The 27,539-nt window shown below is 41.1% G+C and overlaps 1 protein-coding gene across 1 annotated transcript in view; it reads left to right on the top strand.

Annotated features, from left to right (window-relative positions):
- The window catches only part of SLC6A2 (solute carrier family 6 member 2), a 48,101-nt gene extending 27,677 nt beyond the window's left edge, over nt 1-20,424 (top strand). The window contains exons 7-14 of the mRNA XM_032231146.1: nt 968-1,092; nt 2,440-2,552; nt 3,373-3,501; nt 6,590-6,689; nt 9,352-9,452; nt 16,838-17,005; nt 18,053-18,124; nt 20,401-20,424. Coding sequence (XP_032087037.1) covers nt 968-1,092; nt 2,440-2,552; nt 3,373-3,501; nt 6,590-6,689; nt 9,352-9,452; nt 16,838-17,005; nt 18,053-18,124; nt 20,401-20,424 — 832 coding nt within the window. The remainder of the gene's footprint in view (nt 1-967; nt 1,093-2,439; nt 2,553-3,372; nt 3,502-6,589; nt 6,690-9,351; nt 9,453-16,837; nt 17,006-18,052; nt 18,125-20,400) is intronic.
- Nucleotides 20,425-27,539: the final 7,115 nt, after the last annotated feature.

The following is a 27,539-nucleotide window of genomic DNA, read 5'->3' on the forward strand; positions in this document are numbered from 1 at the left end:
GTAGGATTGTGGAATGTATTGTTTTCATTCTTTACTAGAAGCTCAAGGTCATCTTTTGTCTCCGTACTTTCACACCTGACTGATAGCAGCTGGGTGTGGATGCCAGCGTGGAAGAAGATTGGACCATGTGATGGATTGTGGGTGTGGGGTCAAGATCATGAACTTTTAACTGGATGGAATTCTGATGTCATTTCCAATATTGGGATTAACCCAGATGTGCCTAAGATGTCTGCTTTATTAAATTGGAACTTTAAGGATCGTTTTGCCTTTGATTCTGATTTAATTCTACATGATACTTAGAACGCTGACAAATATTTTATCCCAGATCTTGCTTCTTCCTCACTTCACTCATGATTGCTGCTTCTCCTTTAGCCCGGGGTTTTGAATATTTTACTTATTTATTTATTTACTTAGTTTGTCAAACATGTACAAGATAACAGGTATAAGTATAAACATGGACATGAACAAAGAAAATGGGTACGAATAAAGTGTAAGGATCCGGAAATGCCATAAGAGCTTAGTTTTAACTGTAGTTTGTGTACCGCTGAATCAAAGGCTTTGCAGAAGTCTATGTGAATTGCATCTGTTGCTTTACCCTGGTCTATTGCTTTACCTGTGGTTCAAATGTTTCTGCAGTATAGGAGTTGCAGATTTCAGGACATTTTTTTTTCCTGAAACCAAGCTGCTTGTTAGAAATATAATTGATTCCATGACTATTGCCTGACAAACTGACATCATAATTATCAGGTTGGCCTCTAAAAAGCTAGGCAAATGTAGAGGGGAAAAAAGGGAGAAATATATAGCATGTAGATATAAATATAGATATAATCTAAAACTATTTCAGTTTTGCATGTGGGTCTACAAAAATGTCAACCAAACCCAGCTTTCCCCTCCCCCCTTTAAAAATATTGAAAATGCCTTTTCCTTATTATCCTCTTTTTTTCTTCTTAATTTTTGGTTCTCCTAGGGATGCCCTGATGACTAGTACGATCAACTGTGTCACCAGCTTCATCTCTGGCTTTGCCATTTTTTCTATCTTGGGCTACATGGCTCATATATACAAAGTCAGTATTAAAGACGTAGCTACAGAAGGTAAGGAAATTTCTTCCATACAACCCTGTTATGACACACACCCCCCCTCATCCCACACCAACACACGCTCCAAGCCAAAGATTAGTTATGGCATTTAATTAACAGACAGACAGGTCCTTGGCAGCAAACCGGCACAGACAAGCTTGGGCAGCAATCCAGCACAGATAAACCCTGGCAGCAATCCAGCCTGCCAAGCTCACAATAATGTTCTCCGACATTAGTTCCTGTGTTGACTTCTGCAAAAGGGGCGTATGCACAAGCAGTCCTTATTATAGTCTGGAGAGGAGCCTAATGACCACCAGCTGAGTGCAATTACCGCCTGTAATTGCGCAACTGTTCCTTATGCCTATAAGCTCTTCGGTGCTGTGCATCCAGGAACAACTCACTGCTGATGTCCGGATCACACTCCCTTGTCTCCTCCCCACTGGTCCAAGACTCAGGCGCCTCCTGGTGGCCAACCAGCCTCTCTGCGCCCTGCTCAGAGTCGGAACCCTGTCCAGAGTCCTTCACATCCTCCAGAGCCGAGTCAGAGGGCCCCTCGCTGTTGGAGTCTGGTGGCAGCTCCAACGGCTCCTGCTGAGCCACAACACAACCCCATCTGTTTCCATGAACGGTTTCCCAGAAAAATGAATAAATAAATCCTGAATTATTTGTTGTCTCATCACTTCCCACTCTTTGCGGTATAAGAAGAGTGTCTGGTTAAAGAAACTAGACGTGTCTGGAAATGTGTCTGGAAAGAGCCAAGGTGGCGCAGTGGTTAAATGCAGCACTGCAGGCTACTGCTAGATCAGCAGGTCAGCGGTTCAAATCTCACCGGCTCAGGGTTGACTCAGCCTTCCATCCTTCCGAGGTGGGTAAAATGAGGACCCAGATTGTTGGGGGCAATATGCTGACTCTCTGTAAACCGCTTAGAGAGGCCTGAAAGGCCTATGAAGCGGTATATAAGTCTACTGCTATTGCTATTGCTATGTTGAAAAAATACTGAATTAAATTTCTGAGAATCTTGCTAGGGGGTCTTACTCTATGTTTTATTTGATTTTTTTTTAAAAAAAGAAGCAAAAAAATAACCACACAATTTTTTTTTTCTAAACTGGATTCAGAGAGATATTTCAGTATAAGGATGACTTCCGAAGGGTGGGACATAGTGACACCTATTGACCAGCCACAAGTATTACAACAACAAAATCTATTATGCGTCTTCAGTCCGATCACGGCGAGGAGAAGGGACAGTGTGGAACGGTTACACACGTTTGCGTTGATTGAAGTGTATAAAACTTGCGTTTATAAAATCGGGAAATGCGTGTTTTAATATCTTAATCGGTGAACCCAAACGTTCTTGTTTCTTAGGAGCTGGGCTGGTTTTCATCCTTTATCCAGAAGCTATTTCAACCCTCAACGGATCGACATTTTGGGCAATCGTGTTTTTTATAATGCTCCTTAGCCTGGGCATAGACAGTTCTGTAAGTATTCCGTAAGAGCTGTGGTGGTGCCATGGTTAGAATGCAGTATTGCAGGCTAATTCTGCCGACTGCCAGCAGTTCGATCCTGACTGGCTCAAGGTTAACTCAGCCTTCCATCCTTCCGAGGTGGGTAAAATGAGGACCCAGATGGTTGGGGCGCAATAGGCTGACTCTGTAAAGCACTTAGGGAGGGATATAAAACCACTGTGAAGCAGGATATAAGTCTATTACTATACTATTCTTTCCTCTTTCCTTTTGATAACATTTCAGTACTGAACTATTTTAGTTCCAGAAACATCATCATCATTGAACAACCTCATAATACCTTGTGCGTGTGTGTGTGGGGGGCAACTGAATGGAGCTAGCAGAGTCTTTTAATGGCCCGATGCCCTTCCTGTCACCAACGCGGAGTTTTGTTCAGCAGATACAATATTCTCAGTATGCGGCCAGAGGGAGAAATATCTGCCTCCACCTAGGATCGAACTTACAGCCTCCTGAATGTGAGGCGAGAGCTCCACCTCTAGGCCACTACACCACTCCATTTCAATTCTAGAATGATACTGTATATATCAGTATACAGGGGAGGGACAGTCGGCAGAATATAGCTAAGACGGTGTGGTTGGATTTCTGGTTTTGTGTGTGTGTGTGTGTGTGTGTGTGTGTGTGTATGCACACACACTTTTGGTAGTTTTTGGTACTTTGATTAACCAGCATTAGAACTGTATGGCACAGGAGGTGAATGTTGGTTTGTTCCAACCTGCCCATTCTTAGGCTGCCAACTTTTGATGACATGTCCATCTTCTCTTTCTCCCCAACTTAGATGGGTGGCATGGAAGCGGTCATAACCGGTTTGGCAGATGATTTCCAGATCCTGAAGAGAAACAGAAAGCTGTTCACACTTGCTGTCTGTATTAGCACTTTCCTCCTTTCCCTCTTGTGCGTATCCAATGTAAGTGCACACTTTGGAAGGTTTGCCTTTGCCAGTAAAATGAAATGAAATAGAGAGGGAGGTGTGTTAGTACCAATAAAACAGAATATTTGTAGCTCAGGGTTCAGGAACAAATATTCTCTCTCTGAAGACAAATATTGTTTTCTTGCAGATGTTTCATTATCCAAGTAGGTAACATCATGTGCAATATTCCTTCCTTCCCTCCCTCTCTCCCTCCATTTTTCCTTCCTTCCCTCCCTCCATTTTTCCTTCCTTCCTTTCCTCCTTCCCTGCCTCTCTATATTCCTTTCTCCCTCCTTCCCCCCCCCCCGCTTCTCCTCGTTCCTTCCTTCCTTCCTTCTTTCCTAGCACCTAGAAATCACGCGAATGATATTGTGATATCACAAAATATGTTAACTTTCCTTCCTTCCTTCCTTCCTTCCTTTCCTCCTTCCCTGCCTCTCTGTATTCCTTTCTCCCTCCTCCCCCCCCACTTCTCCTCCTTCCTTCCTTCCTTCCTTCCTTCCTTCCTTCCTTCCTTCTTTCCTAGCACCTGGAAATCACGCGAATGATATTGTGATATCACAAAATATGTTAACTTTCCTTCCTTCCTTCCTTCCTTTCCTCCTTCCCTGCCTCTCTATATTCCTTTCTCCCTCCTTCCCCCCCACTTCTCCTCCTTCCTTCCTTCCTTCTTTCCTAGCACCTGGAAATCACGCGAATGATATTGTGATATCACAAAATATGTTAACTTTCCTTCCTTCCTTCCTTCCTTCCTTCCTTCTTTCCATCCATCCATCCATCCATCCATCCTTCCATCCTTCCTTCTTTCTCCTTGGTCCTTTCTCAGCTTGGTGATTTTCTTGCAGACATTTCATTACTCAACTGGGTAACACTATCAGTGGTTACTTCCTCCCTTCTAGCATTGATGTTGTTACCCAGTTGGATCATAAAACATCTGCAAGGAAACCAACAAGTGTAGAGAGTTCCAAGGACCCCATGGAGGTGCGTTAGGCCCAGTTCCAACAGCTTGACCAACAGTTAAAAGGGGTTTGAAGCACAGCCTCTAAATCTTATCTCATGCTTGTCTGAGTTGGTGGTGCTCACTCTTCCTACAATGTCCTTCTTGATCGTTTCCTAATTGCTTATTTGTACCCTATGACTATCATTAGATGCTGTACCTTATGATTCATGACAAATGTATCCTGTCTTTTTATGTACTGAGAGCATCTGCACCAAAGACAAATTCCTTGTGTGTCCAATCACGCTTGGCCAATGAAGAATTCTGCTCTGCTCTGTTCTATTCTGTGCCTAATGCACATCACTTCATCATTTTCAGATACGTCGGGAATATTTATGCCCTCGCCTCCCTAAATGTTTTCCTCCTTTCTTCCCCAGCTGTCAGTTTGGTGATCTAGTACCTATCTGGCATGCCTTTTATATTGAATGTTCTTGCCTTGTAAGGATTGATTTTCTTGTAGCTTAATTATCTCATCTAATCGATGCTTTGTGGATATAGCAGCTTCCTTAGGTTTTAAACCAGGGTGGTGTTTAAAAAATAAATAAATTTGAACGATTCTATACATAAGCCTTTTTTCCTCTTGGTGCATTTGTTAAATGTTGGTGTAAAATTGTGTGTCTGTGTGTCTGTGTGTGTGTGTGTGTGTAAGGTCCATTTGAACTCATCTCTTGTTTGCCTTCTCCTGGCCAAAATCTGCCCTTGTTTTTACAGTAAGGGATAAAGGCAAACGATATGCAGATTTAAACATGGAACAATTAAAAAATGGCAGAACTCCACCTGGGTCACTAAACCCAGGGAGAGGAATCCAAAAGAGACAGAACGACCTAAGATGCTTTTTTTTTTAAGGCAACTGGGCTTTCTTTGTTTTTCCTTGAAGACCCGGTTCCACCACAAAACCACGTTCGACTAAAGGGTGCTCGACGAAACCGCGTAGCTGACATCATCACAGGGCGACATCAGCGTGGAGACAGAAGCACGCTGTAAACGCTAAACCTAAAATTAACCCCTAAACCTAAACCTAACCCCCCCTAAACCTAATCCTAAACCTAACCCTAACCCTAACCCTTAACCTAACCCTAAACCTAACCCTAAACCTAACCCTAATCCTAACCCTTAACCTAACCCTAAACCTAACCCTTAACCTAACCCTAACCCTAACCCTAATCCTAACCCTAATCCTAACCCTAAACCTAACCCTAACCCTAACCCTAACCCTTAACCTAACCCTAACCCTAATCCTAACCCTTAACCTAACCCTAAACCTAACCCTTAACCTAACCCTAACCCTAATCCTAACCCTAATCCTAACCCTTAACCTAACCCTAACCCTAACCCTAACCCTAACCCTTAACCTAACCCTAAACCTAACCCTAAACCTAACCCTAACCCTAACCCTAACCCTAACCCTTACCTTAACTTGAATCGGCTTGCTTTCAAAGCGCTATTTAAAGCGCCCTTCTTTCTCCACGCTCGCTGTTGTCGCCCTGTTGATGACATCAGCGATGCGGTTTAATCGGGCGCGCTTTAGTCGAGTGCGGTTTTGTCGTGCCACGTAAAAAAAAAACATGCTCCTTTGGGATAACCATGACTGGGAATCCCACAACCATTTGGTTTTTTAAAATTAGACCTTGTTGCGATATCAAAGGATGAAAAAGATCCGTAGTGTTTTCCTGAAAGTAAGACAGGGTCTTATTTTCCGTTGACCCCCGAAATAAGCGCTTGGCCTTATTTTCGGGGAGGTCTTATTATTTTTGAGGTGTAGGAGGCGGCGAGCGTGGTCGCCTCATGGCTGCTGCTGTGTTGCAATATTTTTGGGGAGGGCTTATTTTAACAGGAGGGCTTATTTTAGCACATCAAAAGCCCAATTGGACGTATTATCCGGGAAGGTCTTATTTTCAGGGTGTTTTATATTCCATCTGTCCTTACTGATGTTCGTTCACATTTTACTAGTGTTAAAATGGGGGTCTTATATATTTCAGGAACCGGGCAAAATAATTTCTCACTGGCCCAAAGCTTGGAGCCTTCCACTGGGGTTTTTCAAATTAAGGTCTTATTTGTTTTACAAGCTGTTTCCTTCTCATCTTATAGGGGGGTATCTACATACTGACTTTGCTGGATAATTACGCTGCTGGGACCTCCATCTTGTTTGCTGTTTTGGTGGAAGCCATTGGCGTTTCCTGGTTTTACGGTGAGTGGTGGGAAGAGTTTAGCACTTTTATTTGGGGACTGCAGGCAGTCAGACAGTCTGTGCCAAAGCTGGGTTTAAACGGTTCCCAGAATCATCATGAATCCTGTGAAGAAAACTGCTCCAAGACTCCCTTGGGAGGAAGATGTATGTGAGGTATAGTTGGGGATCCATCCAAGGTCATGTGGATGTATGTATTTGAAGGGTACCTTGCTGCTCTCTGAGCTTCATTGTTTTCTTTCAGACATTTCATTATCCAACTAGGGAACATTCATCAGTGCTAGAAGGGAGTGGTGTTTGTGGAGAGGAGGAGGAGAAGGAGTTGGAGGTGAAGGAGAAAGAGGAGAGGAGGAGAAGGTGGAGGTGAAGGAGAAAGGAGGAGGAGGAGAAAGAGGAGGAGGAGGAGGAGAGGAAGGGGATGGGGAGAAAGAGGTGAGGGAGAAAGAGGAGGAGAAAGAGGAGGAGGAGGAGAGGAGAAGAAGTTGGAGATGGAGGAGAAAGAAGAGGAGGAGGAGGAGGAGGAGGAGGAGGAGGTGGAGAAAGAGGTGAAGGAGAAAGAGGAGAAAGAGGAGGAGGAGGAGAGGAGGAGAAGGTGGTGGAGGTGAAGGAGAAAGAGGAGGAGCAGAGGAGGAGGAGGAGGAGAACTGTGGAGTCCTTGGTGCTGTCTGAGCTGGGTTGTTTTCTTGCAGACATTTCATTATCCAACTAGGAAACATCATCAGTGCTAGAAGAGAGTGGTGTTTGTGGAGAGGAGGAGGAGGAGGAGGAGGAGGACGAGGAGGAGGACGAGGAGGACGAGGAGGACAACGACTGTGGAGTCCTTGATGATCTCTGAGCTGGATTGTTTTCTTACAGATGTTTCATTACCCAAACTAGGTAACGTCATCAGTGTCTCAACCTTTGGGCTGATGATGTTATGTAATTTGGATAATGAAACATCTGCAAGAAAACCACCAGAGAGCACCAATGACCTCTCATTTCAACCCTGAGTTACAAATATTCCCATAACTTCAAAAGGTCCTTAATCAAGGTCCACCTGCATTCCTGTCTGTAGAAACCTTCAGGATGAGCTTAATGTCGGGGTTCCAAGGAACACCCCCAACGAAAGAAGACCACCGAGGCTAGAAGTTTTATTAGAGATGTCATATTGGCACATCTGGGGAAACCCGAATCTGAAAGCTTCCAGGTTTTCCCCACCCAAAAGAAAGTCAAAGATCCATCCCCCGCACCCACAAGTCCATCCCATGGCCCAATCATTTCATCGTCCCCACTGGAGACAACTCCCAGTCACTCCCCTCCAGGTGCAGGCTGAGTGTCCCTGATTCCCATAGAAAAAAATGTTGTTATGACTAATCCTCCACCGAATCGTTGAGATCCCCCTTCCCGTTTTCCCGGGCACTAAATGCGGCAGCCCAGAAGCTCCAAAGGAAAAGATGGCTTCCCGGGCTGACGCTTGTCTTCACTGCATAGACTTCTTCATCTTGGTTTTTGGGAAGAATGATGTGGGAGCTCCTTCCCTCTGGAATGAGCTGCCCCCGGAGCTTCGCGTAATCCCCGACCTCCGGTCCTTCCCACGCGCCCTAAAAAGTACTAATTATGACCTTTAAAGCGCTCCATGGCTTAGGCCCAGGGTACCTGCGAGACCACCTACTGCCACCGGTAGCCTCCCACCGTCCAGTGCAATCCCACAGAGTTGGCCTCCTCAGGGTGCCGTCGGCCAGACAGTGTCGCCTAGCGACCCCCAGGGGGAGAGCCTTCTCTGTGGGAGCCCCTTCCCTCTGGAATGAGCTGCTCCCGGAGCTTCGTATAATCCCCGACCTCTGCTCCTTCCGACGCGCCCTAAAAAGTTGGCTTTTCCAGCAAGCCAGCCTGGCCTGAACAAAACAAAACGAATTATTGATTATTGTTAATTTTAATCGAATTTCTTTTAAAAATGTTATTGTCAATCTAAATTGGGTTTGGGTTTTTTGGATATTCTATTTAATTTTTTTAAACTTTTGCAATATGTGGTTTTTTTTAATGTTGTACACCGCCCTGAGTCCTTGGGAGAAGGGCGGCATATAAATCCAATAAACCTAACCTAACAACCTAACACTCAACATCCGAGAATAATCTTTTGCCTTCTGAATGGCTCCTGTTCGTCAACAGACCCTGGACCAAAATGTATAGCCCACAGTTATGAAAGAGGCATTGGGAGATTCATCCACACACATGACTTTTCCCAGTGTGTACATAGCCATCACCGGGGCCACCCGAGGCCTTCTGCAAATTGAAATAAGCGCACTTGGATACAACCCTAGATTGTTAGTGACCGCATTCATTATGACTGCGATTTGTGGACTGCTGCAAGGCAAACCCGGGGAAATGGCTTCTTAATCACTCCGGCTCCTGCCAAGTTGCGAGCAGCAACTGTTACTGGAGACCGGGAGCCAGGTTTTCACGAGACCCTTCAATTATGCTGTTCCCATCTTGTGGGATAAATGGGCTGTAATTGCAGGGCATCTCGGCTAGGAAAGGTAGTTTCAGTTCGTTCCCTTCATCAGATGTTCAGTTGACAGCTTGTTTGGATCCATAAGTTGTTGGGAAGCAACTTGGAATGTTCTAAAAAAAAAAACGCATCTGAAAATGTTTTTATTTTTCTTCAACCCCTGTGGTCAATTTTCAGGTGTGGACCGATTCAGCGAAGACATCCAGCAAATGTTGGGTTTTAAACCGGGCATCTACTGGCGATTGTGTTGGAAATTTGTCAGCCCCGGTTTTTTACTGGTACGGTGCTTTATTCTTCCTTAGAAATGTTTCCCTGCTTTATTTATCTTCAGCCTTCTATCTGCAACGCTTCCAGTTGAACTTCCAGTTTGTCTCCCCATAAAACGGGCACGACAATTGGAGGACTTCAAAAATAAGGCAAAATAGGAGGAACCGAAGTCACCTCCTAACATTGCTTTAGGGACGTTCCTTCAAATACCTGTATTGTATATAACCTCTACCTGTGAGCTTTTCTTCATTCAATAATCAGGAGAGAAAACCACAGGACTCCATTTGTTGAAATCAAGTGTACTTTTACTAATTATAAATGAACAGATGCGAAGCTAAGCTGAATCTGGTTAATTAGGCACGAAAGCGAATAATATATTGAATAATCCATTCCCCTCCCCTTGGCATCCCCGTGCACAGTCCAATCATAATTCTCCCAAATGTCAGGTGTGAGATAACTTCAAAAGGCATCACCAGGATGGAATGCTGGACCGTTGGCCTTGGCGGGAAACTCCCTTCCTCCACATGCGCAGTAAGGTGGTCAGTTCAGAGTCCAGAAACTTCCTCCAGCACAACAATGATTCCCCTCCCAAATACCATGCCCCCCTTCCCCGTTTCAATGGCAGCCGAAGCAGTAGCAAAGCGGAGGCTGACATTACTATACAGAAATTCCTATGATACGCTGCAATTTTGTACAATATGACCGTGTATAATATAGGTTATTTTTAATTGCAAAACTACACTGAAATATTCAGATAAAGCCCTTGAATCTTGGTTTGAAAATGTAAAATGAAGTCCATTCAGATTTTTCTTTCATCCCAAGAGGGGAGGAAATTTAGATTTATGGCAGTACAGAAATCCATAGAAATGTGGGATTTAGTAGAGAATCTGAATTCCCAAACATCTCTGTTTTAATGCCTATTTATAGCTGATGGTTCCCTAAATCTGGCTAATCTCCAGACATTGGTAGTCCCAGGAGTCCTGTGATGGCAAACCGGTGGCATGTATGCCACAGGTGGCATGCAGAGCCCTCTGTGTGGACATGCCAGCCGGTTGCTCCAGCTTAGCTCCACTGTGCATATGCGCACACACCCCTCCTGCTGACCAGCTGGTCTTCGGGTCTCTGCCGCATATGTGCAGGAGGCAGGGCACATAGGGGAGACACACGTGCGCATGCGGGGAGGTCCATGTGCGGGGGAGTGCTTGCATTGGATTTTGGGGGCACACGCAGCGCCGTTGCTGCAGTGCCCCCATGCCCCGTTTTGGCTTCCAGATTGGTGCAGGAGGCATTTCAAAAATGAGCCAGGGGGGCAGGGGGCGGGGGAGCACGGGGGGCCCCTCTTGTGTGCATGCGCGGGGAAGGAATCATGCATGCATTGCTTTCAGCATGCGACAACAAAAATTTAGCCATCCCTGCAATTGTCTATCCGCTTACATGCCCGTTGCTGAAAATTCTACGGATTGAAGTGTAGATGCTTGGAGCATACTAGAATCCCTAACGGAAATATTTCTGATAGCCTCTATCTATTTACAATTTTACAAAACATCCTGACCAGATGCCATTTTCAGTGCCAGTTGAAAGTGTTGTGCAGAAAATATATGCTGATTTCATCGGTAGATATGGGATTTGTTCCAAGTCAACCATCTCTTTCCATACACCGTAGGGCGCTGCATCCTTATATATATATATGCAGTGCCCTACGGTGTATGGAAAGAGATGGTTGACTTGGAACAAATCCCATATCTACCGATAAAATCAGCATATATTTTCTGCACAACTCTTTCAACAGGCATTGAAAATGGCATCTGGTCATTATATATATATATATATATATATATATATATATATATATATATATATATATATATATATATATATATATATATATATATATATATATATATATATTTATTTATTTATTTTACAACCCCCGGTATGCCCAAATATGGGAGGAAGATCATTACTTCCATTCTCTGTCCTTCGGCTTGTCACAAGAGACCATCCAGACAGAACCCAATTTTTTTTTTTACTGTTGCCTTTTTGTTACATTTGTTATATTTGTGCTGATAAATAAATAAAGGGAGACTAGTATAGATCTATTTCAAGCTATTTAGCTCTCATCAGCTAGCCATACAGGCTCGATTCCCAGTAAGGGTATGGCTAGCTGATGAGAGCTAAATAGCTTGAAATAGATCTATATTAGTCTCCCTTTATTTATTTATCAGCACAAGTGTGTGTGTGTGTGTGTGTGTATGTGTGTGTGTGTATGTATATGTATATGTATATGTATATGTATATGTATATGTATATGTATATGTATATGTATATGTATATGTATATGTATATGTATATATTAGCAAAAGTGAATTCAGGAATATTCCCAATGAACAGGAGCCTTGGAAACAGATGGAATCAGGGTTTCATCCTCATCTTTGCTGATGAAAAAAGTCCATGGTGATCCCAAGTCCAAATTGCAGAATTCAGCTAAGCTCCTTTTCATATTAATGTGACCTTAATCGATTGTCTTTCTAGAAAAATTCACTATTTTGGGGTGACCTGGTTGAAATTAAAAAAAAAAAAATCCATTAGAATAGAGATTAGAAAAACAAGAACCCAGCCTTGCTAGAGCCACGATAAGTTCCTGCTAAAACCGTTCCTTCTACAGTTAACGCCTTTAACTTGATGTTTGACTGACGGGTCAAATAACTAACATTACAGGCAGATCAAAACGCTTTGGGGCTGTTTGTGCAACCTAATTGCACTTGGCACTCAATATCAAATGGGAAGGGCTGGCGCCCCGTCCGAGTGGCGTGGCTTGCTTTGGTTTTAAGTAGATGCAAAAGCTTTGAGAAAGCAGAGAAGCCGAGTGAGAGGCTTGAAGAATCTCCTAGAATTCTGAAAGGGAAAAGAAAAACAGCTGTTTGAATTTGGGTATAAGACCCAAATGGTAAAATGATAGGACGGAACTTGCATTGAAGTATCTCTGTAAGCCACTCACTCACTCACTCACTTATTTATGGATTAAAATAAAATATGTCCTCCTGTAATATCACTACTTAGCTATTGATGCGCTATCTATCTATCATCATAATTATCATCTTTCTTTCTCTTATCTATCTCTCATCTCTCTATTCTGTCTGTATCTCTCTTTGTTCATCTCTCTTTCTCTAGCTATCTCTTTCATTCATCCATCTACCTACCTACCTACCTACCTACCTATCTAATCTAGTACCGTAATTATCATCTTTCTTTCTCTTATCTATCTTTCATCTCTCTATTGTCTGTCTCTCTCTTTATTCATAATCATCTCTCTCTATCTATCTCTTCTATCTATCTATCTATCTATCTATCTATCTATCTATCTATCTATCTATCTATCTATCTATCTATCATCATCTATCTATCTATCTATCTATCTATCTATCTATCTAATCTAGTACCGTAATTATCATCTTTCTTTCTCTCATCTCTCTCATCTCTCTATTCTCTGTGTCTGTCTCTCTATTCATAATCATCTCTCTTTCTCTAGCTATCTCTTCTATCTATCTATCTATCTATCTATCTATCTATCTATCTATCTATCTATCTATCATCATCTATCTATCTATCTATCTATCTATCATCATCTATCTATCTATCTATCTATCTATCTATCTATCTATCTATCTATCTATCTATCTATCTATCTATCTCTTCTATCTATCTATCTATCTATCTATCTATCTATCATCATCTATCTATCTATCTATCTATCTATCTATCTATCTATCTATCTCTTCTATCTATCTATCTATCTATCTATCTATCTATCTATCTATCATCATCTATCTATCTATCTATCTATCTATCTATCTCTTCTATCTATCTATCTATCTATCTATCTATCTATCTATCTATCTATCTCTTCTATCTATCTATCTATCTATCTATCTATCTATCATCATCCATCTATCTATCTATCTATCTATCTATCTATCTATCTATCTATCATCATCTATCTATCTATCTATCTATCTATCTATCTATCTATCTATCTATCTATCTATCTATCTATCTCTTCTATCTATCTATCTATCTATCTATCTATCCATCTATCTATCTATCTATCTATCTATCATCATCTATCTATCTATCTATCTATCTATCTATCTATCTCTTCTATCTATCTATCTATCTATCTATCTATCTATCTATCTATCTATCTCTTCTATCTATCTATCTATCTATCTATCTATCTATCTATCTATCTATCTATCTATCTAATCTAGTACCGTAATTATCATCTTTCTTTCTCTCATCTCTCTCATCTCTCTATTCTCTGTGTCTGTCTCTCTATTCATAATCATCTCTCTTTCTCTAGCTATCTCTTCTATCTATCTATCTATCTATCTATCTATCTATCTATCTATCTATCTATCTATCTATCTATCTATCATCATCTATCTATCTATCTATCTATCTATCTATCATCATCTATCTATCTATCTATCTATCTATCTATCTATCTATCTATCATCATCTATCTATCTATCTATCTATCTATCTATCTCTTCTATCTATCTATCTATCTATCTATCTATCTATCTATCTATCTATCATCATCTATCTATCTATCTATCTATCTATCTATCTATCTATCTATCTATCTATCTCTTCTATCTATCTATCTATCTATCTATCTATCTATCTATCTCTTCTATCTATCTATCTATCTATCTATCTATCTATCTATCTATCTATCTATCTATCTATCTATCTAATCTAGTACCGTAATTATCATCTTTCTTTCTCTCATCTCTCTCATCTCTCTATTCTCTGTGTCTGTCTCTCTATTCATAATCATCTCTCTTTCTCTAGCTATCTCTTCTATCTATCTATCTATCTATCTATCTATCTATCTATCTATCTATCTATCTATCTATCATCATCTATCTATCTATCTATCTATCTATCTATCTATCTATCATCATCTATCTATCTATCTATCTATCTATCTATCTATCTATCTATCTATCTCTTCTATCTATCTATCTATCTATCTATCTATCATCATCTATCTATCTATCTATCTATCTATCTATCTATCTATCTATCTATCTATCTATCTATCTATCTCTTCTATCTATCTATCTATCTATCTATCTATCTATCTATCTATCATCATCTATCTATCTATCTATCTATCTATCTATCTATCTATCTATCTCTTCTATCTATCTATCTATCTATCTATCTATCTATCTATCTCTTCTATCTATCTATCTATCTATCTATCTATCTATCATCATCTATCTATCTATCTATCTATCTATCATCATCTATCTATCTATCTATCTATCTATCTATCTATCTATCTATCTATCTATCTATCTATCTCTTCTATCTATCTATCTATCTATCTATCTATCTATCTATCTATCTATCTATCATCATCTATCTATCTATCTATCTATCTATCTATCTCTTCTATCTATCTATCTATCTATCTATCTATCTATCTATCTATCTATCTATCTATCTATCTCTTCTATCTATCTATCTATCTATCTATCTATCTATCTATCTATCTATCTATCTATCTATCTATCTATCTATCTAATCTAGTACCGTAATTATCATCTTTCTTTCTCTCATCTCTCTCATCTCTCTATTCTCTGTGTCTGTCTCTCTATTCATAATCATCTCTCTTTCTCTAGCTATCTCTTCTATCTATCTATCTATCTATCTATCTATCTATCTATCATCATCTATCTATCTATCTATCTATCTATCTATCTATCTATCATCATCTATCTATCTATCTATCTATCTATCTATCTATCTATCTATCTATCTATCTATCTATCTATCTATCTATCTATCTATCTCTTCTATCTATCTATCTATCTATCTATCTATCTATCTATCTATCTATCTATCATCATTATCTATCTATCTATCTATCTCTATCTATCTATCTATCTATCTATCTATCTATCTATCTATCTATCTCTTCTATCTATCTATCTATCTATCTATCTATCTATCTATCTATCTATCTATCTATCTATCTAATCTAGTACCGTAATTATCATCTTTCTTTCTCTCATCTCTCTCATCTCTCTATTCTCTGTGTCTGTCTCTCTATTCATAATCATCTCTCTTTCTCTAGCTATCTCTTCTATCTATCTATCTATCTATCTATCTATCTATCTATCTATCATCATCTATCTGTCTCTGTCTATCTATCTATCTATCTATCTATCATCTATCTATCTATCTATCTATCTATCTATCTATCTATCTATCTATCTATCATCATCTATCTATCTATCTATCTATCTATCTATTTATCTATCATCATCTATCTATCTATCTATCTATCTATCTATCTATCTATCATCTATCTATCTATCTATCTATCTATCTATCTATCTATCATCCATCTATCTATCTATCTATCTATCTATCTATCTATCTATCTATCTATCTATCTAATCTAGTACCGTAATTATCATCTTTCTTTCTCTCATCTCTCTCATCTCTCTATTCTCTGTGTCTGTCTCTCTATTCATAATCATCTCTCTTTCTCTAGCTATCTCTTCTATCTATCTATCTATCTATCTATCTATCTATCTATCTATCATCATCTATCTGTCTGTCTGTCTATCTATCTATCTATCTATCTATCTATCTATCATCTATCTATCTATCTATCTATCTATCTATCTATCTATCTATCATCATCTATCTATCTATCTATCTATCTATCTATCTATCATCATCTATCTATCTATCTATCTATCTATCTATCTATCTATCATCTATCTATCTATCTATCTATCTATCTATCTATCTATCTATCTATCATCCATCTATCTATCTATCTATCTATCTATCTATCTATCTATCTATCTATCTAATCTAGTACCGTAATTATCATCTTTCTTTCTCTCATCTCTCTCATCTCTCTATTCTCTGTGTCTGTCTCTCTATTCATAATCATCTCTCTTTCTCTAGCTATCTTTCATATCTATATCAGTCTATCTATCTATCCATCCATCCATCCATCCATCATGTAATTATTCTCTCTCTCTCTCTCTCTCTCATCTTTCTATTCTTTGTTTGTCTATCTATCTGTATTCATAATCATCTCTCTTTCTCTAGCTATCTCTTTCATCTCTGTCTGTCTGTCTTCATCATTATCTGTCTGTCCGTCCGTCTGTCTACCTACCTACCTATCTATCTACCACCGCAACCATCTAAAAAGTAACCATAAACAAAAATGTTGACTCTTTTTCTTCTTGCATGCCACAAGAATCAGGCGTGAGTCGCGTTCTCTTTCCGTCTCAGCATAAACCTGTGATTCAAAGGAAGTTGATTTGTTTATCTCCCCCTCCCCTCCCCCCCATTACAGTTTGTAATCTTAGTGAGCGTCATAAATTCCAAACCGTTGACTTACGACCAATACACCTTCCCTGCCTGGGCCACCTCTGTCGGATGGGCTGTGGCCTCATCTTCCATGATCCTTGTGCCTGCATACATCCTCTACAAATTGCTAAGGACGCCGGGGACCTTTCAACAAGTGAGTGGCCGAGCTACGAAATGTCATGGAAATGTTCTTTGTGAAATGAAAATTGCCAGCGTTAAGCTAAGAGTTTGCTTTCTTTAATTCCGCAAACGCTTCATAGATGGGTGACCTTTCGGAAACCGAGTCAAAAGTAATTTTGCATCTCAAGAAAAGGATTTGGAACACTCCCGCATTTCCTCTTCTGGACATTTGGAAGCTAAGCCATCCCCGGTCTATTAAGGGACAACGTAGTACGCGAGGCAGAAAAATCAAAATTTGAATTTCCCAATGGCTTTTCCCCCCCGGCATCCACACAATTGCAGGGTTTCAGATTAAATTAAGGAAGTGGTCTCTGCAGGCAGAACACTTCTCGGTGGTGCTATGGGGATAAAACACTGGACATTACCCAGGAGGAGGAGGAGGGAGAGGAAGAAGAGATAGAAGGGGAGGAGATAGAGGAAGAGAAATGGGAGGAGGAGGAAGGGATTGAGGAGGTGGAGGATATAGAGGGAGAGATAGAAGAAGAGAAAGGGGAGGAGGAAGAAGAGATAGAAGGGGGATAGAGGAAGGGAAGGAGAAGGAGAAGGAAGGGATTGAGGAGACAGAGGATATAGAGGGAGAGATAGAGGAAGACAAAGGGGAGGAGGAAGAGGAAGAAGGGGAAGAGGAGGTAGAGGAAGAGAAAGAGAAGGAGGAGGAAGGGATTGAGGAGGAACTAGTAGGAACCCACCTCTGATGTGCGCCGTCACCAGCTGCTCTTCTGGTTTCCATCCAGAACATCTGTGGGGCCCGGAGTGCCAGAAAACAGCCTGAAAACGGCCCATAAATGGCCTGAAAATGCCCCCCAAATGGTCAAAAATGGTCTAAAAAAACAGGCATGTGCATGCCGACCAGCTGGTCTTTGGGCTTCGCACACACATGCACATACATAAATGCACGTTCCGGGTTGGGCATTTCATGCTGAAAAGGTTCGCCATCATTGCTATGTAGTGTTCCTTCCCATTGTGAAAATCCTGGATTAAATTTTCTTAAAATGCGTTCTCCCTTTCTGCTTTCTGTTAGAAAATAGCGTACTGCATCACACCACACAATGAACAGCCTCTAGTAGACCAAGGAAACGTGAGACAGTTTAAGGTTTGTATTCTCGGCTTCTCGGTTCCGTGGCGTGTAAACCCTGGGGTGGAGTGGGGGGGATATTCATGCAAATTTCTATTGATTTATTCTTCCAGTTAAGAAATAATGTTTTTGACTGCCCAAGTCACTCGGGACGACTCTGGGTGGCTTACAGAAAGAGCCAAGGTGGCGCAGTGGTTAAATGTAGCACTGCAGGCTACTGCTAGATCAGCAGGTCAGCGGTTCAAATCTCACCGGCTCAGGGTTGACTCAGCCTTCCATCCTTCCGAGGTGGGTAAAATGAGGACCCAGATTGTTGGGGGCAATATGCTGACTCTCTGTAAACCGCTTAGAGAGGCCTGAAAGGCCTATGAAGCGGTATATAAGTCTACTGCTATTGCTATTGCTATTGCTATTACAGAAATAAAACCCTATTAAAAAAAAACCCGACGAATCCTTATTTCCTTGGGACAACAATCAAATCAGGGGTGAAATGCTATTGGTTCAGACTGGTTCGCACAAACTGGTAGTAAAAATGCTAACGGTTCGCCTGAACTGGTACTAAGAATACTAATGGTTTGCCTGAACTGGTAATAAGAATGCTAACGGTTCACCTGAACCGATAGCAAGAATACTAATGGTTTGCCTGAACTGGTAGTAAGAATGCTAATGGTTAGCCTGAACCAGTAGTAAGAATGCTAACGGTTCGCCTGAACCAGTAGTAAAAAAAATGCTATGGGTTCAGGCGAACTGGTATTTCCGACGATCAGCTGTGAAGCACGATTTCTATTAGCTAGAATCATCGGATTTCCTGATTTCTAGCTAATTTAAATTGTGTGTCACGGCTGATCGTCAGAAATCGAAAGTGGCGCATGTGCTCACATCACCCGAACTGGTAGAGAAGGTAAATTGATTTCACCCCTGAATCAAACCAACCATTTGATTGGCTCCATCTCACTCTGGGTCCAGGGGCAAAACCATATCTTCAGGACTTTGCAAAAAAAAAGTGGGGGCCAATTTTATCTCCACAGAGATGATGTTCCAGAGGGAGGGAGCCACCATGAAGAAGGCCCCTCTTCTGGGTTGAGTGGGTTGGGTGGATATGATTGGGAAAAGATGGTCCGTTCGACTTTCAGCTATGGATATATGTGCAATGTGATTATGAATCCTTCCACAACCCCAATTTGGCTTGTGTGCTTGGAGATAGTGTGTGTTGTGGCCTGCCAGCGGCCAGATAAGCTAGCAGCAGAGTCAGACAGTGAGGAGGTTGGGGAGGAACATGGGCCAGTCCTGAAGTCTGGGGAAGGCTATGATGAGGGCTCTGTGTCGGAGGCAGAGAGGGGGCCAGGGCCATGTGCCAGTTATCAGCTGCCTTCGGAGTCAGACATAAGTGAGGCAGATGAACAGCTGGAGCCTGTTCCCAGAGTGCGCTTGCACAGAGTTACCAGGCAAAGGGAACAGCTAAAGAACAGGGGTCGACTTGGGAGTAAGGCCAGAGGTGGATGATGAATGGCCCCTCCCAGAGGAAATAAAAGAGGAGCGAAAGGGGAGTGGAGTTTGCAGGAGACAATTCGTTCCTTCGGCCGTTAGATTCATTTCAGGAGTGTGAAGATCTGTCCGTGAATCTCAGAGACTCTGTGCCCAGTCTTTCCTTGCACAGCACCTCATTGGGAAAACATTTACATGGCAGCCTTCCAAGATAGATAAGGTCGGTGGTCATAGATACTCCTTTGAAAGGCGGTTTACGCCAGGTCTTGCTGAGTGTGAATGAGAGGAATTCCCATTCGTTTAATAAAAGTGGTTTTGTTGTGACCAAGACTTGTGCTTTTTGGGGAAGCCGAACATAGCAACACAACTCTAATGCTTACTGGGACAGAAAAGGAACGTTGCTAACCATAACTTTGCAACTTTTTAAAAATTTGAATTCCAATGGAATCAATTTTCGTTTTGGGCTTTGGCTTTGGACGTGATTCTTGAAGGCCCAGTCTCAGAGACAGTGTTCAAACAACATTGCCCAGACTAAGTTGTGCTCCCTTGCTGAAGGCTTGTACATCATTGTTGCAAATATTTCTGGGTACATTCCCTCCCTCTCCGGAGAAACTTGAAAACCCAGAACTATTTCCTTTGGACTGAAGTCAAGAAAATATTTGTTACTCAGCAGAAGTGAACATGGCTGGTAGGCGAGATCTTGGTACAAAATAAGTGAACTAATTGAATGTATCCATTGTAAAATCCCAAATGTTTTAGCAATCATGTTGTTCAGCTAAATTCTGGTTTTTTCCTGCTTCTCCTTGCAGCTTCAACATTGGATATCCATATGATAACTGTGACATTTGACAGGAAGAGTCAATATGTTGAAAAACACCATTGGGAACACCTTAGAAAACCAGTGATGAAGTCTGTCTGGGCCATCCATGGTTGTTAATTGGCTGGCTGGAAGGCTGATTCAGATTATTAATTCCAAATTCCTATGGGCGAAGATTCATCTTCCTCTCAAACACTTAATAGTTCGTGGTTCTTCCCCCCCCCCCGCCCAGATGAACTTCCTTGATAACTTGATTTTTTTTTAATTATTATTTTTTTATTTAATAGTAATGAAAAAAAGAGCAACAATTCATTTTCAACAAGCTAACCATGCTCTTGGTCAAAAAGGACCATGCTTGCTAATTCCAGCAGCAAAGATGAGAGATGCCTACTTTTGATCAAAGGCTCTTTTATTTGGAGCAGAGAGAGAGAGAGAGGGAAAAGGGAAAACAACGAGGAGAAGAAGAACATTTAGGAAGAAGAATGTTCAAAAGAAAAGGAGTGGTTGTATTTCTTTAATCCAGGGGGGGAAACGGTAGAAAACATCGCTTATGACGTTGGATCTGGAGTTTCACCCAGAGATGATCACCAACTGATTATGCACCCAGCAAGCTGATGGGACAATCTTGGACATCTAGACCAATTCTGGTTTTGGTGGAGAAATCCGGAGCCAGATCTCCTATGAAGAAACTTCCTCTTGTGCTTCAAAGTCTTTGGCAAGCAAAAACCTGGACCTTTGTAAGAACATTTCCAATCAACTGTCAAATTCCTTTCTTCCGTTGCTTGAGCAGATGGCGACTTTCTTGCGTGGGTTAGGTAACGTTATGCAGAGACCAAACACAATTGTTTTCCTTAACAAGAGCCTAGGATGACACTCCATTTCAAACTTGCAAGCCACATGCCACGGCGAAATAAATAAATAAATGGCTTCAGAGTAGCCCTGTCGCCTAGCTATGTTTTGTTCCTTATTCGTGCCAAATAAAGAATCCACAGAATGGATTCCTTTAAAAAAACAAACAACAGTCAGTCTGGTACAGTGGTGGGTTTCAAAAAAATTTCGAACCTACTCTGTGGGTGTGGCCTCCTTTGTGGGAGTGGCTTGCTGGCCATGTGACCTGGTGGGAGTGGCTTGCCGGCCATGTGTTTTCTCTCTCTCTCTCTCTCTCTCTCTCTCTCTTTCCTTCCTTTTGTCTCTCTGTCCCTTTTTCCTTCTTTTCTTTCATCTCTCTCTCACTTTTTCTTTCTTTTTTTCTTTCTTTCCTTCTTCCTTTCTTTCTCTTTCTCTTTCTCTCTCTGTGTGAGTCTCTGTGTGTGTTTGTGTGTCAGTGGTGGGTTTCAAAAATTTTTGGAACCTCTTCTGTAGGTGTGGCCTGCTTTCTGGGTCCACTGGTGGAACCTCTTCTAACCGGTTCGGTTGATTTGACGAACCAGTTCTACCGAACTGGTGTGAACTGGTAGGAACCCACCTCTGCTCTGGTACCATAACAGACATTTTAGTCATTTATGCCATCAAGCAGTATAGCTAAGCTTGAATTAACTTTCAAAGGCACTGGGAAGGGAAAGGTTGCAATTTAGCAACTCTCACTGGCTGATCATTAGTTTTGTCTTTGGTTTTATGACAAGTGTTTTCTATACTGTATCTTTTCAGAGATAATGCTCTCCCATTGCCGCCGCCATCCAAAGCCACCCCAAAAACTAGCAGCTAGAAGCTGGATGTTAACACAAGGGGTCAAATCAATAGTCTTCTCATTCATGGAAGGGTTACAAAAACTCTTGACAGCAAAACTCCAAAAGAGAATTCTGAAAAAATGAAAGATTTTGAATCACCATGAAAAAAATAATAATCCCAAATCAGAGTCCCAAGGGAATGGGCGGCATACAGATTTTATTAAATTTCAAATTTCTATTGGATGTAGAAGCTTTTTTTATATATATACACATGAAGAACTGTGTTGTTTTCCCTATTTATCTGTTGTATGTTTATAATGTCATCACCACCTCCAGGCTTAGAAATAATCAAGGCACCGTTTTCCTTTCAACTCCTGGCTTGGTTTTCTATCTCTCAGTTTAATCTACCTCGCAGGGAAGCTGTGAGGCTGCAACCTCTCATTTCTTTTGCAGATGGTCAGTGTAAAAGACCTATCGCATGCAATGAAATCCCTTCTGGGATTCCTTTTTGGCCCCAGCTTCGAAGCCCATTAAGAGACCCAGAATGGTGGATCTCAAAATAGAATAGAATAACATAAAAACAACAAAGGAATAAATCATAAATCATAAGATACAATCCTAGGAATAATAGGAGAAGGTAACAGGAAAGGATAGTAACAAGTAGAATAGAATAGAATAGAATAGAATAGAATAGAATAGAATAGAATAGAATAACAGAGTTGGAAGGGACCTTGGAGGTCTTCTAGTCCAACCCACTGCTTAGGCAGGAAACCCTACACCACTTCAGACAAATGGTTGTCCAACGTCTTCTTAAAAACTTCCAGCGTTGGAGCATTCACAACTTCTGGAGGCAAGTTGTTCCACTGATTAATTGTTCTAACTGTCAGGAAATTCCTCCTTAGTTCTAGGTTGCTTCTCTCCTTGATTAAATTAAAGGAAGGAATGCAAAGTCATACCAAGTCAATCTTCTCCAAGTCCACTTCATTGTCTGAAAATGGGACAAAATGTTCACCAAAAAACCTCTTCCTCTAATGCAATATTGTTTCAGCATGCGGGGAAATGCGCAACCTTCTTACAAGTTGTTTTGAACTGACTGTGCTCTTCAGTTCTAGTCTAAGATTGCGGAAGTCCCTTTTCAATGGAGAGACGTTCCTAGATGCCTTGGGAAGTTTTATCACTGGTGAAACTCTGTATTAAAAAAAAGCTGCTTTTCCCCACCTATCTCAGTAGAAATTTTTTCAAGGTTGCCTTACAGAGATTGCTGTGTCTTTCATATTTCTTTAGTTTCACTTTTGCTTAATTTGCAATGCCTTTTTTTTAATAACCAAAGGGAAAGTAAGGGTACGTCTGTGTATATCAATCTTTTAAAAGTCTGTTTTCTGTTTTCCTTTTTCATAAAAGGGTGGGAAATGTTGATTGTAAAACAAACAAACGAAAAACGTGTTCCGATCAAAATCTCTCCCTTCTTTCTAAATTGAATCTGATCGGCAGTTCGTTCAGGAAGGATGGACTGTCTTTTGATTCTTTGTGTAGTGTAATAAAAGGAGAATAACCTGTTTGTATAGACAGCACTGTGCAATGTTTTCCAAAGCTGCCTTAACCAGATAGATAGTCTTGTGTGGTCGCATGCTATAATCTTAAAAAAAAAAAAAAAAAAGTATTTTTCTGTGTAAGTTTTATTGTTGAAATTTGTTTGTAGTCCTAAAATGGGTGGAGAGAATATAACTGCCATTCTGGTCTCCTTTCCACCTACATGCGCAAAACACATCAGATTGCGATTCTTTATGAACTAAACCACAGGAGTCCAATCTTCATTTCTCAAATTGGTATACAGCGTATATTAAATTCTTTATTTTAAGAAGGACACTGTCGATTTTTCACCTTGGCGGAGAGTGAGATTTGAAAGTAGATTTGTTGGGAATAAAAACAAGACATAAATCTGAGAGGTGTAAATAAGGATCAATGGGTTAAAAAAGATTCTGCAGAAACCAAGATTTTGTCTTGCAAAAGAATGATTATTTTTCAAATAAACCTAAATTCGGAGGTGAGTAAGAGCTCTCACAGAAGGGATGTGGTGGCTCGGTGGCTGAGACACTGAGCTTGTCAATCAGAAGGTCGGCAGTTCAGCAGTTTGAATCCCTAGCGCCGGGCAATGGAGTGAGCTCCCATTACTTGTCCCAGCTTCTGCCAACCTAGCAGTTCGAAAGCATATAAAAATGCAAGTAGAAAAATAGGAACCACCTTAGGTGGGAAGGTAACAGTGTTTCATGCACCTTCGGCATTTAGTCATGCCGACCACATGGCCACGGAGACGTCTTCGGACAGTGCTGGCTCTTCGGCTTTGAAACGGAGATGAGCACCGCCCCCTAGAGTCGGGAACGACTAGCACATATGTGCGAGGGGAACCTTTACCTTTAAGAGCTCAAACACCACTAAAAATGCAATCCGAACATGGTGTAGCCAAGTGTCTTCAATTCACACTTTCCTCTGTTGACTTTGGCTCTCTGTCAATGGTCCATCCCAATTCATATTTTGGGTTGTCTAAAAATAGCATTTTAATATATCTCACCCTTACCACTGCGGCCTCCCTCTTCAAGATGTGGAAGCCTCCTTTCCAAAGTATATAACCAGAAATAGCTTCTTTTCTTTCTCATTTATGGACATTAAGTGTGATGCTTGCACTGGTTGACTATATCCAAGATGTTCGGTTACATTTTTGAGTATCAAAATATTTGTCTTCCCCTCCCCCCATGTCTCCTTGTCCTGTGGGTCCTTGAAGATAAATGGGTTATGTTTGGCTTTGTTTCCCAAGCTGTGCACTGTAAATACTGTGTTTCATAGTCTTATTTAAGTTTACCTGGAAATATGCACTATGAAGAAATATATAATAATACTAATAATAATAAAGAATATCTTCTGTATCAATAAACTCCGCAACTGGTCTTTTTATATAAACAGCAATTGATGTTCCTGTGTGTCTAAGTTGAAAGCAAATTGTCACCATCTGGGCTAAAACAATGATTTGTTATGAGCAGAATAAGAGCTGGTTTCAAGGCACACTCTTTGTATTCATTCCCACATGATTTCTTTGTTTTCCTTCTTTCCACATCAAGCCACTGTTCCTAAAACTGCAATTCTTCCCCCTCACCTTTATTTGAAAAACAGGAAGGGAAGAAGGAAGGGAGAAAATGAGGGAAGGAGGAAGTAAAGAAAGAAGAAAGGAAAGATTGTAAGGAAGGAAAGAAGGGAGAAAAGGAAAGAAGAGAAGGAGGGAAGGGGGGAGTAAGGAAAGAAGAAAGGAAAGAGTGTAAGGAAGGAAAGGGGAAGGAAGGGAGGAAAGAAAAGAGGAAAAAGGAAGGAAGAGAAGGGGGGAAGGGGGAAGTAAAGAAAGAAGAAGGAAAAGGGAAAGAGTGTAAGGAAGGAAAGGAGGGAGGGAGGGAGGGAGGGAGAAAGAAGGAAGGAAGGGTTATATAGAACTTTGGGATTACCGTAATTAGAAGACTGTTGGATGGGAATTCCTGTAAATTCATTGCAAAGATTCACCATTCCCTAACTTATCTAGTTTTTGGCCATGCTTACCAATGTTAAGCAAAAAAAAAATCCTTGCAATTTCTTAGTCTTGCAATTTTTTTTACCTTATTCTCAGAAAACATGTTTTGTTGTTGTTGTTTGTTTGTTTGGCCACACATCTTTCCACCACACTTGCAACCTTCTTCACCCTTCGTTTTTCTCCTTGGGAGGGTGGGGGGTGAGGTGGGATGGAAAAAGAACCACAATTGGGTTTTCTTTCCATTTTCTTCTTCTTCCCTGGTGCGACGTGGAAGCTAAAATAAAGACGGGCCATTCACACAATCCTTCACCATCTCATAGCTAAAGATATTTCCACAGTAGTTCCCATTGCCTTTAAAACAACAACACAACAACAGCAACTAATTGTCTTTCCTCAAATTGAATAATAATTGGTGGAAAGAATTCAGAAGGGGGAAAAATATCTATTTAGCACTAATTTTGACCTAATGCATCTGGTTTATGACAGTGCAAGGCTTTCTTAAGCTCCCTTGAGCAAATGACTACAAAAATATTGTACTGTAGATGCTGAAAGAGTTGCGGGGTGTAACTGGGACTCATAGAAGAGAGAGAGAGAGACAAAGAAAAATTGTAGCTACAAATAACAACAACTATCAATAACATTGTCATCCTAAACATTGCATTACGTCAATAGTGACCTCAAAAGGACTTGTTCCAAGCCTAGAAAGACAATCATATCCATCTTTTTTCTTACCAGTGTTGGAAAATATCAGCTGATGGGCAGATTCAAATGCTGCAAAACATTTAGCGGATGGGTAGAAGAATGATGGACGACATAAGGAATTTGTCTCCGGTGTAAAAGCTCTGAACGTACATAAAAACAGCAAAGGAATAAATCCTAAATCATAAGATACAAGCAACAAAGGAATAATAGGAGAAGGTAACAGGAAAAGCGAGGATAGTAACAAGTAGAATAGAATAGAATAGAATAGAATATCAGAGTTGGAAGGGACATTGGAGGTCTTCTAGTCCAACCCCCTGCTTAGGCAGGAAACACTACACCACTTCAGACAAATGGCTATCCAACACCTTCTTAAAGATTTCCAGTGTTGGAGCATTTACAACTTCTGGAGGCAAGCTGTTCCACTGATTAATTGTTCTAAGTGTCAGGAAATTTCCCCTTATTTCTAGATTGCTTCTCTCCTTGATTACTTTCCACCCATTGCTTCTTGTCCTGCCCTCAGGTGCTTTGGAGAACAGCTTGACTCCCTCTTCTTTGTGGCAGCCCCTGAGATATTGGAAGGCTGCTATCATGTCTCCCCTGGTCCTTCTTTTCATTAAAGTTTAAAGTTTAATACCATTTGTATGCCGCCCAATCCCGTAGGACTCAGGGCGGCTAACAATACAAATACATCAAAAAGAATAGGAAAGAAAAGATAGATTTAAAAACACACCATGCACTCCATTCCAAGTGGGGCTGGACCATATTTTGGGGTCAACAGCCCCAGGCCTGCCGGAACAGCCAGGTTTTAGTGGCCTTACAGAAGGCCGAGAGAGTGGGAAGGGTCCGGATCTCTGTGGGGAGATCATTCCACAGGGCCGGAACAGCTACAGAGAAAGACCTTCCCCCAGTAGTCGCCAACCGGCATTGCCCGGTCGACGGTACCTGGAGAAGGCCCAATCTGTGTGATCTTATAGGTCGTTGGGAGATATGTGGCAGGAGGCGGTCCCATAGGTATCCAGGTCCTAAGCCATGTAGGGCTTTAAAGGTAACGACCAGCACCTTGAAGCGCATTCGGAGACCGATGGGAAGCCAGTGCAGCTCGCAGAGGATAGGTGTAACACGGGTGTACCTAGGTACACCCGATATCGCTCGCGCGGCTGCATTCTGGACCAATTGTAGTCTCCGAACACTCTTCAGGGGGCAGCCCCAAGT

This window comes from Thamnophis elegans, chromosome 14 (genome assembly GCF_009769535.1).
Source record: "Thamnophis elegans isolate rThaEle1 chromosome 14, rThaEle1.pri, whole genome shotgun sequence".
Lineage (NCBI taxonomy): Eukaryota > Metazoa > Chordata > Lepidosauria > Squamata > Colubridae > Thamnophis > Thamnophis elegans.